The 13,985-nt window shown below is 40.2% G+C and overlaps 1 protein-coding gene across 1 annotated transcript in view; it reads right to left on the reverse strand.

Moving 5' to 3' along the window:
* The window catches only part of LOC126726257 (uncharacterized), an 83,314-nt gene extending 70,882 nt beyond the window's left edge, over window positions 1-12,432 (reverse strand). The window contains exon 1 of the mRNA XM_050431486.1: window positions 12,126-12,432. Within this exon, the coding sequence (XP_050287443.1) occupies window positions 12,126-12,298 (173 nt within the window). The 5' untranslated portion in view covers window positions 12,299-12,432. The remainder of the gene's footprint in view (window positions 1-12,125) is intronic.
* Window positions 12,433-13,985: the final 1,553 nt, after the last annotated feature.

A 13,985-nucleotide genomic window follows, 5' to 3' on the forward strand; every position in this document is an offset into this window, starting at 1 on the left:
CCTCCTCCCTCATTTCTCCTATTTCATCATTACTGATCTTCAGAGAGAGAGCTCGCCACTTTGAGAACTTTGCTTTTGTCATCTTGCTAACCTCATCACCTTTGTTGTCGTCCTTATACTGAGGCCGTCACTTCTCAAGGAACCATTTACTAACTTCGTAAGTCACATTTTCTTTTATTTCATTCTATCTTTTTCTTTCATTTTTCTAGTTGATCATTAACTCTTTTAGAGAGGCCGTCAACTTAGGTTCTTAGAATACTTCTGTCGCTTGTAGGTGAATAGATGTCTAGAGAAGTGAAGAGTGAGCAGTTGTCAGTCCGTGAGGGAGCGGGCTACGACGAAGTCTTCTAGTCAGGTCATGAGCCTGAGGAGTTTAGGAAGCCCTGGGGATGGGCATACCTGTCCATTTATTCTTCCCAAAATGTGGACTGTCAATGACTTTAAGCCAACGATAACGGCCAACATCTTTAAGAATCAAAGGGATCGTTACCAAATTCTTGACCATATCTCAATCCATCTCCATGGGAAATTTGAGAAGCATTACTCGGGGAAGACTGTGGACGTCGGCATGTACAATGCCATGTTCGCTATAGGACTGAGATTGCCACTGATGGTGTTGCACTATCAGTTGGCCAATTTTTTTGGATTGTCCGTCAGCCAGATTGCTTCAAATGCTTGGAGGATATTCATTGGAGTTGAGATTTTGTTGGGTTGTCTTAGTAGCGAGAACCGTCAGCTTTCGTTGGACGAGTTCTTTTGGTGCTATAGACCCCAGCACACCGTCTTGTCCCAAGAGATATATCACTTTGCTACACGAAAGAAAGGACTTAGGCTTGTGTTGGATATGCCTGATTCCAATAGGAACTGGAAGGGAAGATATTTCTTTGTTTAGGAGACGGATTGGGTATGTCGTCCAGAGGAGTGGGCTACAATGACCCATGGCTTCGAAAATACTTGGGGTATTGTCAAAGATTCAGGTTTAACACCGCCAATTTTTTCTTTTACTTTTTCTATTTATTTGTTAAATGTTTAATGTTGTCGTTTCCCTTTTTCAACCAGTGTTCATCCGTGCATAACTGACGAGTAAGAGGCTTTCATACGTCGGGTTCTTGAAATTCCATTTGAGGAACGAAAGTGTAGGAATCTAATCACCCTTGATATGCTGCATGCTTATTGTGGTAGTCCAGAGCCAACACCTGCAGCACGTAGATTAAACACTTACTCTCGTCGGCGTAAGTTATTACCTATTTCTTTTCGTTGTTGTTGTTGTTGTTTTTTTTTTTTTTTTTTTTTTTTAATTATTTGTTTTCGTCTTTATGTCTAAATCTCGTCACTTATCCTTTGCAGAAATGGAGGCAGCCAAATAGAGGGCATTGGTGAGGGTAGCTGCGGCGCGTAAGAAGGAGGAGGAGAATAGGGAGAAGGGGAAGGAAGGGACATCCTCGTCAGCCCCTAAGACCGTTGGGAAGGGGGCACCTAAAAGAAAGGCTGACGGGAAGGACGACCGTCCTTCTAAGAAACCATTAGTCACACCTAGGGATAAGCAGCCGAAGAGGCCATCGCCTCCCAAGCCGAGCCATGGAACTGGCAAAGGCTTGATAACGTCGATGGGCCCCATCACCCAGGGAACCTATTGCCTTTTTACACACAATGGATATGCCGTCGAGATGGTTGAATCAATCATCAAGGAGACAGATGTGGGTCCTTATGCCGAGTAGGAGATGGAGGACCTGGGGGCGTCAGGTCTTTTTGATCTCTTCAGGGTAAGTTTTTTACCTAATCAATTTTTCTTTATTGTTTATTTGTTAGCTGACAATTGGTTCCATTTTTAGGCACTGGTGCGCATGAAGGCATTCCAAGATAGGTGCATTACTGAGAAAGGGGTGATCGGTCGTCTCAGGAAGCGCAACGAGACGTTGACCAATGAACAAGATCAATACAAGGACGCCCTTCGTACTCTCAACAAGTAGGTGACGAAGTTATATGAGAAGCTGAAGAAAGAGACCCGTCAGCGGGAGAAGGAGCAAGAGGTGAAGGCATCCTTCCAAAAGGAGCTGACAGCTCTCCTCGAGCAAGTTGAGACGGTGTGACAGAGTTTAAGGCTTCACAGCCTTTCATAGACTCTTGCGTCGTCTACTATAGGGGCGGGTTTGAGGACTACCTGAAACAGATTAAGTCCGTTTACCCCTACTTGGATTTATCCAAGGTCTCCATAGACGACCACATGCCGTCGACTCCAGCTGGTGACACCATTTTTGAGGAGACAGACGACTCTACCCAGTTAAAGTGGGATCCAAAAAATGATGGTTTCATTCTTGCTCTGCTTGCCGTGGAGAAGCTCGTCACTCCAGTGATCCCGTCTACTGAAGCTTAAGTTGCTGACAAACCCCTAACTCAAAACGTCCAAGATCCTACCCCCCAGCTCCAAATGCCTAGGACCCCTTAGTGTAGTTGTTTTTTATTTCTATTGGCAACTTTGTAATGTATTTCGTCCATTTCCTAGACAGTGTTAAGTGCCCTTTTGTTTTTTGGGCCTTCTTTGTAAAAACTCTACTTTATTTATGTATTTCTTATTTTATACCCATCGCTTTTAGCATGTGTGCTTCATTGTTTGATATGCATATGTTTGGTGGTATCATGTGTAAATCCATCTACTTTGGTGGACTCGTCCTTTTTTAGACATAATAGTGAATCCGTCCGATCTGAGGATCAAATAATAAACTCGTCTCCTTGTCTTCTTACAAGGATGAACTGGCCTACTGGTGGACTGTAACAAACCCGTCCTCTTGTGGACTTAACAATTTTAGGGCATCCTAATTTGGTGAATTCGTCCTCTTTTGGACTTAATAATGAACTCGTCTATTTGTGTACTTAGTACTTTCAGGGTTGAGCTCGTCCACTTGTAGATTGTAATAAACTCGTCCTAATGTGGACTTGGTAATGTTACGGTATCCCAATGGAATGAACTCGTCCACTCTTGAACTTAACAATGAACTCGTCCACTTATGGACTTATAATCTCAATTCGTCCACTTTTTGGACTTTGTAATAAACTTGTCCGTTTGCGGACTTTATAATAAACTCGTCCACTTGTGTGGAGTTCATAATTTTAATTTGTCCACATTGCGGATTTTGCAATTTGTCCACTTGTGGACTTAATAATAAACTCGTCCACTTGTGTGGACTGGATAATTCTAATTTGTCCACTTATGGACTTAATAATAAACTTGCCCACTTGTGTGGACTTCATGATTTTAATTTGTCCACATTGTGGATTTTGCAATTTGTTCACTTGTGGACTTAATAATAAACTCATCTACTTGTGTGGACTTCATAATTTTAATTTTGTCCACATCGTGGATTTTGCAATTTGTCCACTTGTGGACTTAATAATAAATTCGTTCACTTGTGGGTTTTATAATTTCAAGGCATCCTCATGGGATGAACTCATTTAAAAAGTAGTTTTGTAGAGACGAATGTATGCGTAGGCTGTATCTAAATAACTCCTCTTATTGTGATAAATGCATGCACAAGTAAAAATTGCTCTTACAAAGGATAAAAAAAACCTGCCCTTTAGGCTTTAGAAAGTATTGTAAGTAAAATTTAACTAAAAGAAATAAACTGGAAATGAGGAGTGTCATTCTTCCTGCTGTCATTTATCGGTAATATTTCCTGAGATGCTCGGTGTTTCATGGATGGTGCAACTTTTTTCCGTCTAGTGTCTCTAGGTGGTAGGTGCATTTCCTTTGGTATGTAGTGATTTTGTAGGGTCCTTCCCAATTAGGACCGAGCTTTCCTTAGGCAGGATCTCTAGTCGCACCTATCACCTTTCTCAAGACGAGGTCTCCAACCTTGAAGTCTCTGTGTCTGACTCTAGAGTTGTAGTGCTTGGCCATGTAGTCATGGTATCGTGCGAGCCATTGTTCAACTGTTGCCCTGACCTTGTCTATTAGTTCAAGCTGTAAACGCATGGCCTCGTAATTTCTCCTTTCATCATGATTGTCCACCATGTAGCTTGTGAGTGCTACCTCAGTTGGGATAACTGTCTTGCTTTTGTTTGCTAGTCGGAACGGTGTCTCCCCCGCAGGTGTTTTGGCTGTCGTTCTATATGCCTATAGTACGCTTGGTAGCTCCTCTAGCCATATACCATTTACCCCCTCGAGCCGAGTCTTGATGATTTTAAGTAAGGATCGGTTTGTGACTTCAACCTCTACATTGGCTTGTGGGTGACCGGGGGAAGAGTAATGGTTCTTGATTCCCAATTGTGAGCCAAAATCCCTAAAAGAGTCGTTGTCGAATTGTTTCCCGTTATCTGAGACCAAGACTCTAGGGATTCCGTACTTGCAAATGATGTTCTTCTAGACAAAGCTTCTTACGTTCTTCTCTATGATGGTAGCTAGAGCTTCGACTTCAATCCTTTTGGTGAAATAGTCTATGCCGACTATAAGGAACTTTAGCTGCCATATTGTTATGGGGAACGGGCCCATGATGTTCATTCCCCATTGAGTAAAGGGTCATGGGGTCGTCATTGGGGTAAGTTCTTTTGTCGGCTGTTTGATGACATTGCTAAACCTTTGACATCTGTTGTAGGCTTTGACATATGCTTGGGCATCCTTCTGCATAGTAGGCCAATAGTATTCCGCTCGAATCAATTTATGTACCAATGATCGCGATCCCGGGTGGTTTCCTCAAATCCTTTCATGGACTTCTCCCATGACATAATCTGCTTCTTTGGGGCTTAAACATCTTAGGAACGGACGAGAGAAGCCTTTTTTGTATAAGATGTCCTTTATCAGGACGAATCGTGCTGCTTGGACCTTCAGTTTTCTTGCGACCTCCTTACTCTCGAGTAGTGTGCCTTTTTTCAAGTATGAGACTAAAGGTGTGGTCTAATTGTTCTCGGAACCTATTTCCTGCACATCGATGGCATTTATCAATGGCGAAAACTGAATAAAAGAAAGTACCTTGCTGGGGATGATCATGTGTTCTACTGATACGGCCTTAGCTAGGCAGTCAGCTCGCTCGTCTTCTCCTCTTAAGATTTGAATAATCTTGGCCTATAGATCGTCTGCCCTTTTCTTGACTTGCTCTAGGTGCTTCTTCATCCTCTCACCCTTATATTCGTAGTCGTCGTCCACTTGGTTTGTGACAACTTGTGAGTCACAATGAACAACCACACTCGTGACCCCTGCTGCTTTAGCGAGATCTAGTCCTACTACTAGAGTTTCGTACTCTGCTTTGTTGTTAGTCGTAGGGAAGTCAAGATGGACCATGCATTCAATCTTGTCCCCTTCTGGAGAACGAAATACAATTCCTGCTCCTCTAGCCTGTCTGTTGGACGATTCGTTCGTCTGTGTACTCCACTGATGACATTCTTCTTCCCCTAGCCTTCCACGTAGTGAACTCCGCAATGAAGTCAGTGACCACCTGCCCCTTGATGGCAGTACGTGGGCGGTACTGTATGTCGAACTCACTCAACTCTATTACTCATAGGGCCATTCGTCCGACGGCTTTAGGATTGCTCATAGCTCGCCCTAAAGGCTTATCAGTCAGGACGATCACCGCGTAGGGTTAGAAGTATGGCTTGAGCTTGTGGGCTACTGTAACTAAAGCGAAGGTGAGCTTCTCCATCGATGGGTACCTTTCTTCTGCACCACGAAGTGCCCATCTGGCGTAGTATACGAGTTTTTGCATATTGTCTTCTTCTTTGATCAAGGCCGCATTGATGGCAGTTAGGGATACAGCTAAGTAAAGGAACAATTCTTCCCTTGATTTTGAGGGACTCAGTAAAGGCAGGGAAGAGAGGTATGCTTTCAAATTCTCGAATGCTTGTTGACACTCAGTGGTCCACTCAAAAGATTTCTTCAGCGTGCAGAAGAAATGTAGACACTTATCTGTCGCCCTTGACATGAACCTGTTTAGCACGGCTACCTTGTCGTTAAAGCTTTGTACCTCTTTTACGTTCTTTGGAGGTGCCATCTCTATTATGGCTTGAACCTTGTCTAGGTTGGCCTCGATACCTCTCTGAGACACGAACCCTAGGAACTTTCTTGTCGTCACCTCGAATGCACATTTGCCCGAGTTGTGTTGTAATAGCAAAGGGTGTCGAAGGTTTTCTTGAGATCATCCAAATGATCATCCTTCCTTCATCTTTTTACCAACATGTTGTCAACATAGACTTGCACATTTCTTCTAATTTGATGTGCGAACATCTTGCTTATGAGCCTCTGATATGTTATGCCCACGTTCTTGAGGCCTAACAGCATCATTTTGTAGCAAAAGAGGCCCTGGCTAGTAACGAATGATGTTTTCTCCTTATCGGCTTCATCCATTTTGATTTGGTTATAACCTGAAAAAGCGTCCATGAAACTTAGTAATTGGTGTTGAGCCGTAGAGTCTACTAGGACGTTAACCTATTGGAGGGGGTAGCTATCCTTGGGGCATGCTTTGTTCAAGTTTGTAAAGTCCACGCACATTCTCTATTTCCCATTGGCTTTCTTGACCATCACCACATTTGCCAGCGAGTCGGGGTAGTAAACTTCCCTGATGAAGCCTGCCTCTTGTAACTTGCGAACCTTTTCCGCTATAGCTCGGTCTCGTTCTTGGGCGAACATCTACTTCTTTTGACGGATAGGTGGAAAGGAGGGCGATACATTCAACTTGTGCACCATGACCGAAGGGTCGATTCCTAGCACGTCTTCATGGCTCCAGGTAAATACATCATTGTTTTCTTTGAGAAAAGTCGTGAGTGCTTGGTGGACCATCGGGTTGGCGAGCGTGTCAATCCTTGTTGTTCGATCCTGCCTGGAGTTGTCAAGAAGTATCTCTTCAAGTCTTTCAACGGGCTTTGCCACCGTTCACTGCTCTTCTATGTTCATTGTCTACACATGATTGTCCATCTCCAACATTGCTATATAACACTCGCGGGCAGCCACCTAATCTCCACGTACTTCTCCTACTCCGTATTCGGTGGGGAATTTGATCATCAGGTGGTAGGTTGAAGTTACAGCCTTCCACGAGTTAAGGGTAGGTCGTCCGAGGATGGCATTATAGGTGGACGAGAAGTCAACAACAATGAATGTAACATCTTTAGTGATTTGCTGAGGATAATCACCAACCATAACGAGCAGCGTGACTGTGTTGAGGGGGTATACTTTAGTTCCTCCGAACCCAATGAGTGGGGCGTTGGCCAAGGCCAACCGTTTTTTGCCAATTCTTATTTGCTAGAATGCCGGGTAGTAGAGGATGTCAGTAAAGCTTCCATTGTCGACCAGGACCCGGTGTGTGTTGCAATCTCCTACCCGTATGCTAACAATGAGCCCATTGTCATGCAGGTGATGGAGACGTCGAGCGTCTTCTTCTGAGAATTCGATGATAGGGTTGTCGATCTGCGCTATCTTTGGGATGACACTTGTCAGCTAGACGTTTTGAACCAATCTAAGGTAAGTCTTACAGGCTTTTTTGGATGAACTAGAGGCTGTAGTGTCTCCCACAATCATTCTTATATCTCCTATGGGCGGCTTAGGACGCTCATTCTCTTGTGGGAGAACCTACTCTTGTGGTGGGTTCACACACTTCTTTGCTGACAAATCTTTGTAACTTTCCTTGTCTGATGAGAGTTTCTATTTGTTGCTTCAAGTTGTAGCAGTCGGCTGTGTCATGACCGTGGTCATGGTGGAAGCGGCAATACTTGTCTTTGGACCTCTTAGTGGGATCTCCCTTCAGCTTGCCGGGAAATGTTAAGGCTTCTTCATCTTTGATTTGCATCAAGCCTTGGTCGATTGGGACAATCAGCGAGGTAAAGCTTGTAAACCTCCCTGTGGGGTTTTTAGAGCACCTATCCTCCCGCTGTTCTTCGGTCCTAGCCATCTTCTGCCCCTTATCTTGCCGTACGTCCTTCTGTCTTTCCCTTTTCTTAGGCTTCTCTTCTCTGGTAAGGTTTTGAAACTCGGACCGGATCGTATGGTCCGACCGGGTTAACCGAGAACCGCTTCTTAAAACGGTTCTTTAATCACAAAAAATGGGAAATTATATTTTTGTTGTGAACCTCTCTAACCGCGGTCAAACCACACGTTTTTCTGAACCGAACACGGGTTTTCCGGTTTCCTACTCAAAAAATTTCTTCGTGAAGAGCAGTTTTAGGTTGGCTGGATATGTTCTTTAGGAAAGAATGAGTGAGAACGGGAATAGAAAGAGGGAGAGTGAGTAAAGGATGAAGCTATGAAAGAGAGTCTTACCTTCAGATTTGTTATAATTTGCTTGAGAACTAAGGAAGACCGAAGATGAGAGACTGAGAAGTACTAGGGAGAGAGACACAAAATTTCAAATCTGAGAAGTAGGTGCTGGAAAGAAAAGTAAACAGATTGCTTGGGAAAAGAAGAAAAAAAAAAGATAAGATTCACATCTTCTAAAAAAAGATAAGATTCACATCTTCTATGTCTCGATCGCTCTCTCTCTCTCTCTACGTTTTTGCAGATGCTGTGTATGTGCATTTTTGCCTCTAGAGTCTTTTTCTTCAGTTCTTTAAAGATGATGCACTAGCGTATTGCCTTGCTTTACTCTCAACCACAGAAGGCTTGCTTTATTGTACCCACTTATGCTTGCTGTCAAGCACTTCTTAATTTGATGGGAACTTGATTTTTATTAAACCCATTTTTTATTGGTGGACAAACCAATGTCTACCCACCTACTCTTGTATTTTTTTTTTAATTCACAAATGGTTAACTATTCAAACTGGCATAAAAGAGAAAATATTAGATTGTATTATGCTTAGAATTTAATATATTTTATTTGCATAATTATGTTTGCTTAGAATTTAATATTTTTATTTATATTATGAAACTTATGACATAAAAAAAATTTATTTGAAATATAGTTCTTTATATTTATTTGGATTATTTTAGTTAAATTTTCAATTTTTACTAATTTAATATATTTATTTTTTAAATAATTATTAAATTAATTATAACGTCATTACGGTTCGACCTTGGTTCGACTTCGGTTCGACCTCAAAAACCTTAAACCTCTTCTTTTTAAGGTTCAATGAACGGTCCGAGTTTGAAAACCTTATTCTCTGGCCAGCAGTTCGTCTTCTACGTTCATGTACTTGGTAGCCCTGTAAAGCACATTTGACATGTTCTTTGAGTCGTTATTATATAAAGAAAATAGGAACTTATCTTTCCGTAGCCTATTCATGAATGCAGCCACGAGTATCTTGTCGTCAGCTTCATTGATTGAAAAGGCTTTTTTGTTGAAACGGGTTATGTAAGACCTCAGCGACTCATCCTCTCATTGCTTAATGTTTATCAGGCATGTAGTGGACTTCTTATACCTATGTCCCCCGATAAAGTGTGAGGCGAACTGAGTGCTTAACTTCTTGAAGGTACTAATGAAGTTGGGCGTCAACTTGTTGAACCAAATCCTTGTGAGTCCCTTCAGTGTAGTGGGGAAGGCCCTACACATGATCTCGTCTGCCATTCTTTGTAGGTGCATCAGAGTCTTGAAGGACTCCAAGTGGTCCAGGGGATCCTTAGATCCGTTGTAAGTCTCCAACTGTGGCAAACGGAACTTTAGCGAAAGGGGGAACGAAGTGACGGATGCCGTGAATGGTGAATCAGTTCGATGGACTAGGTCATCGAGGTCGCTAGACACCCGTCCTCTGAGGGTGTTTATCATGAAATCCATCCGTTCCTTCATCATCTGCATCTTTGTGACTATTTGAGGTGGAGCTGAATCTGCGGTGGATGGATGGCTTGTGTCACGTCGCTCTGATCTGCTTGGGGCGTTGCTACCTTCCGGCCCCTTTTGGTCCCTTCTCTCAGCGTTGGTGCCTTCTTGGTACTCTTCCTTAATGTTAAGCCTCGCATTCTTTTGGCATAACTACTTTTCTAGATGATGGTTTTGCTTGGTGAGGCGTTCCACGGCAACGACGAGATTCTGAACCTGTCTCTCGAGGGTGGTGGTGTATGGTTCGTCTCCTTGAACATTGTTGGTGGTTGTCATCGAGTGAGTAAGCACCATGTAACTCTTTTTCCAGGAAACGATAGTATGACTTATAAGTTGTCAATTCCCCACAAACAGCGCCAACTGATGATGCCGAAAATCATCAGTAAATCACACAGGCCTAACGTGCTTAAGACAATACCTGCGCAATACAGAAAAAAGAAGACCTTAAGAGAGTATTGGTGTGGTACCGGCCAAATACCCTTCGAAGGTCAAGTTAGAATTTTCACAACTCTAGAGTGCCAGAACTGAGAGAAATTATGTGCACCTTGGTTTGTGAGGGTTTTGAGGTTTTTATAGTAGTGTAGAGTTGACATTCATTTCTTGGAGGAGAGGGTCTTTCCTTGTAGGGAAGATCCTTGTTAATGCGCGTATTTTGTGAGATCCTTTCCTTATAAGGACTCTCTTGATTAGGGTTAACCGTGAAACATAAGATATTTCCTTATGTATTTAATTGTAGAGCTCAAGCAAAAAAAAAAAAAAAAAACGCTGGAACCGTCAATAGCCCCCTTTTACTTCCGTCAGCTTCTTTCCATCAATTCTCCATCACGTCAAGGCAATTTGGTCGTCCAACAGAAGGTCGTCGGCTTGAAGGCAGAGTCGTCGTCTTCTGCATAGTAAAGCTAACGAGTTATCTGAGTCCGACGGTTTTATCTTATGTAGACAGGACTAATATCTTTCTCAAAATTACCCTTATCAATTATAAGTGGTCCCCATAGAAATTTAAATACATGGAGCAAGATTGGATTTCAATTCAGATTTTAATTGACCACTTTGAAGAATAATTATGTTGTGGTCCCACATAAATTTAGACATATAAAGCAAAATTGAACTCTAATTTAAAATTCTAATTTGGCTTTTTCTAAGCTTTTCCTATATATATATATAGATTATTATTATTATTATTATTACAAGACAAACTAAAAATTTTCCTAAATACAAATTTGTAAAATCTCGACTTTAACAAAGTGGGTTTGACTTTTTTTTCTTTTACACTTTTGTTTATGCAAGCAAAAAAGAGACGTATAGGATGTCTTTTACCAATGCTCAAAGGGTTCCAACGACTAGGCTCGGCAAATCCCCAGCAGTTTAAGGAATGGGATATTCCATATTGAATATCCATGTTGACCGAGGAAATGACTAATTTCCACATGAATTTGAGATGTTTACAATAACAAACATCTTATTAATTTAGAAGCCAAGCATTTTAATTATGACCTTATCACTTAATCTTTATACGTTCAATATTAATAAAAGTGAAGATTTGAAGTTTAAATTATTGAGAATAAGGTTAATTTAATTGTTTGGAGGTGGAAAGAAAAAACCAATCAAACATGAATGATTTGTGTGTGTGTGTGTTTTAAAAAAAAAAAAAAAAAAAAAAAATCTAATTTTACAAATTTGAATGATGAAGCCATAAAGATTCAACAAAAACTGGGAAAAACTTTTGTTCTACATTTATTAAAACTTGTATACAAAGGAAAACAAGAAGCAAAAATAGCAAAATTTACCTACAAAAGTCTACAATTTTGTATCAAAAATTGAGGGAAAAAATATAAAGAAGCAAAACCTTAACAAGAATGTTTACATTATCTCACAGTGGAAGCAACAGTATGAGCCCACAATCTTAGAGTGTCTTTCATGCGAGTCTCATTGTTCAAAGCAGGAAATGGAACCCTCAAATTCATCAATGGGTTTTCTCTCTTTCTCCTATCTAAAACCTCCCAAGCTTCAGAAAGATAAGGCCTTGGAATTGTAGACTCATCCACTGCCTCTTCTTCATCATCTTTCTTTCCCAATCTATGCAATCCAGGAATTACTGAAGCCAAGCTTGAATTCCTATCTTCTTCAGAAAAAACAAAACCCAAATCCATAAACCCTTTTAGCTCTTCAAATTCAAGGTCTGATAAGCTCTTGCTTTCACCACTTTTCCTCCTACTAGCACTTCTTTTAACCTTCATTTTGGACGATAATACTTCAAAATCTCTCTGTTTTGGTGTCTCTGATTCTGTGACCTCTTTTTCTGAAAGGTTGGTATCGAGCTTTGAAGTGTGGAGGACCGAGTTAGGAGATAAAGAGCAATTTCCGAAGCTTGTGTTGGAGCTCAATTGGTCACTCATGGACCTAGTATGGAGGGTAGAGATGCGTGAAATCTCAGGTTCTGATGGTTTTTCTCGGATTTCGTTTTCTGGGTTTGCTTCAAAACTTGATGGCTTTGTTAGATTTGGTTGTTTTGTGAAGATTTGACTCTCAAACCAACAATAATCAAAGAGCTTCATGAGTTCCTCTGCGTTCATCAATGGCTGCTGGCCTGCTGAGATATGTTTGGGTTATCTAATTGTGTAATGTGTATGATGAGAGGCTGAAGCATTTAGGCTTGATATATACTCAATTTTATCACGGAATTGACCTTTATGTTGTAGAATATTACTCCAGAAAAGTTCAGATACTTCAACTGGCTCTGAACACGTTTTTCATTTGGGTTACGTTTTTTAATAATTTTTTATGATAAGTAAGTTTCTTAATGGCCTTGCACTACCTTTTTTTTTTTTTTTTTTTTTTTTTTTTTTTAGTTTTATTTAATATAGTATGTTGTTTTTTCCAGGAAAGAAAAGTGATGTGAACGTGTTGGCTTTAATATGAATTGGTAAAGCAATTGAATTTTTCTTACACTAATCCATGTTTTGCCACACGCAAAGACCTTCCTGATTATTATTATTATTTGGTAATAAGTCTATTATATAAACAAGAAAACGAGTGGGCCATAAAGGCAATACAAATTGTGTTACATCCCAAACCAATAAGGTTATACAACAAAAGTAAGAGGTAATGTGCAAAACAGCAATGCAAAAGAATTGTATATAGTTAGTTAGGCAACGTTTGAAACAATAAAGGAAAGTAGCATCTCGAGTTTTAAAAACTCGAGATCCATATTACAAAATGGCAACATAGATCTCGAGTCTTTAAGACTCGAGTTTTATGCGAAAAAAATTTCACTTATAGTGGCGTTTTTAAGCCTTTCAGTGACGTTTTAAAGCCCTGTAGCGGCGTTTTCCTGGAAATTTTTTTTTCATAAGTAGAGATTTATGAAGTCCTATAGTGGCGTTTTTAAGCCCTATAGTGACGTTTTATAGATAGACCTATAGCGGCGGTTTTATTCAATTTATGGAAATCGAGTCTTTAAAACTGGATTTTCAGCTTAATTTTTTTTTATCCACTTACAAATCGAGACTTAAAAACTCGATTTTTATCTTGGAACTCGAGTTTTAGACACTCGAGATGCTAGTTTTCAACATTGTTTTGAAACGTGACAATTAACTAAATTTTTTAATATTTATTGTTATTTAGAAAAAAAATTCCAAAAGTAAAGATAAAAAGGTAACTCCACACGAAGAATAGAATAAGGAAATTTTGTTGTAGGTAGACCGTAGACAGCCATCTTGCAAGGAAATCAGCATAAAGTTGGCCTCTCGAACAGTGGTTAATCTTTTACTGGGGAATTTGGTTCAACAGGTTTTGTAATCATCAACAATAAGTGCATATTTAGCTTTTGAGAAATCATTATTGGTGAGCAAGCTAACAACATAGCTGACATTACTGATTATTATTGCTTTGAGACACAATATATATATATATATATATATATATATATATATATATATATATATATATATAAAATATAATTTTTTATACTGATTGGAATAAAATTACTTTTCTCTACGTTCATTATGGACTCTACTTCACGCATACATATTACACAGCAAAATATGTTAGCAGTGGTAACAAATATCGTGTAGAGTTCACCTTTAAAATTATTTTTATTATGAATTAATCACCTCTAAAATTATTGCGTCAATAATAAACTCATTATTAGTGTGAACTGTGGACTGTAGAGTTCACTAGATGAACCCAGACGGTGCCCAACGTTCTTTATGGCAAACATGAATGAGCGTTTTTTGTGTTAAATCCAAAGATGTTGATTTG

This window comes from Quercus robur, chromosome 5 (assembly GCF_932294415.1).
Source record: "Quercus robur chromosome 5, dhQueRobu3.1, whole genome shotgun sequence".
NCBI lineage: Eukaryota > Viridiplantae > Streptophyta > Magnoliopsida > Fagales > Fagaceae > Quercus > Quercus robur.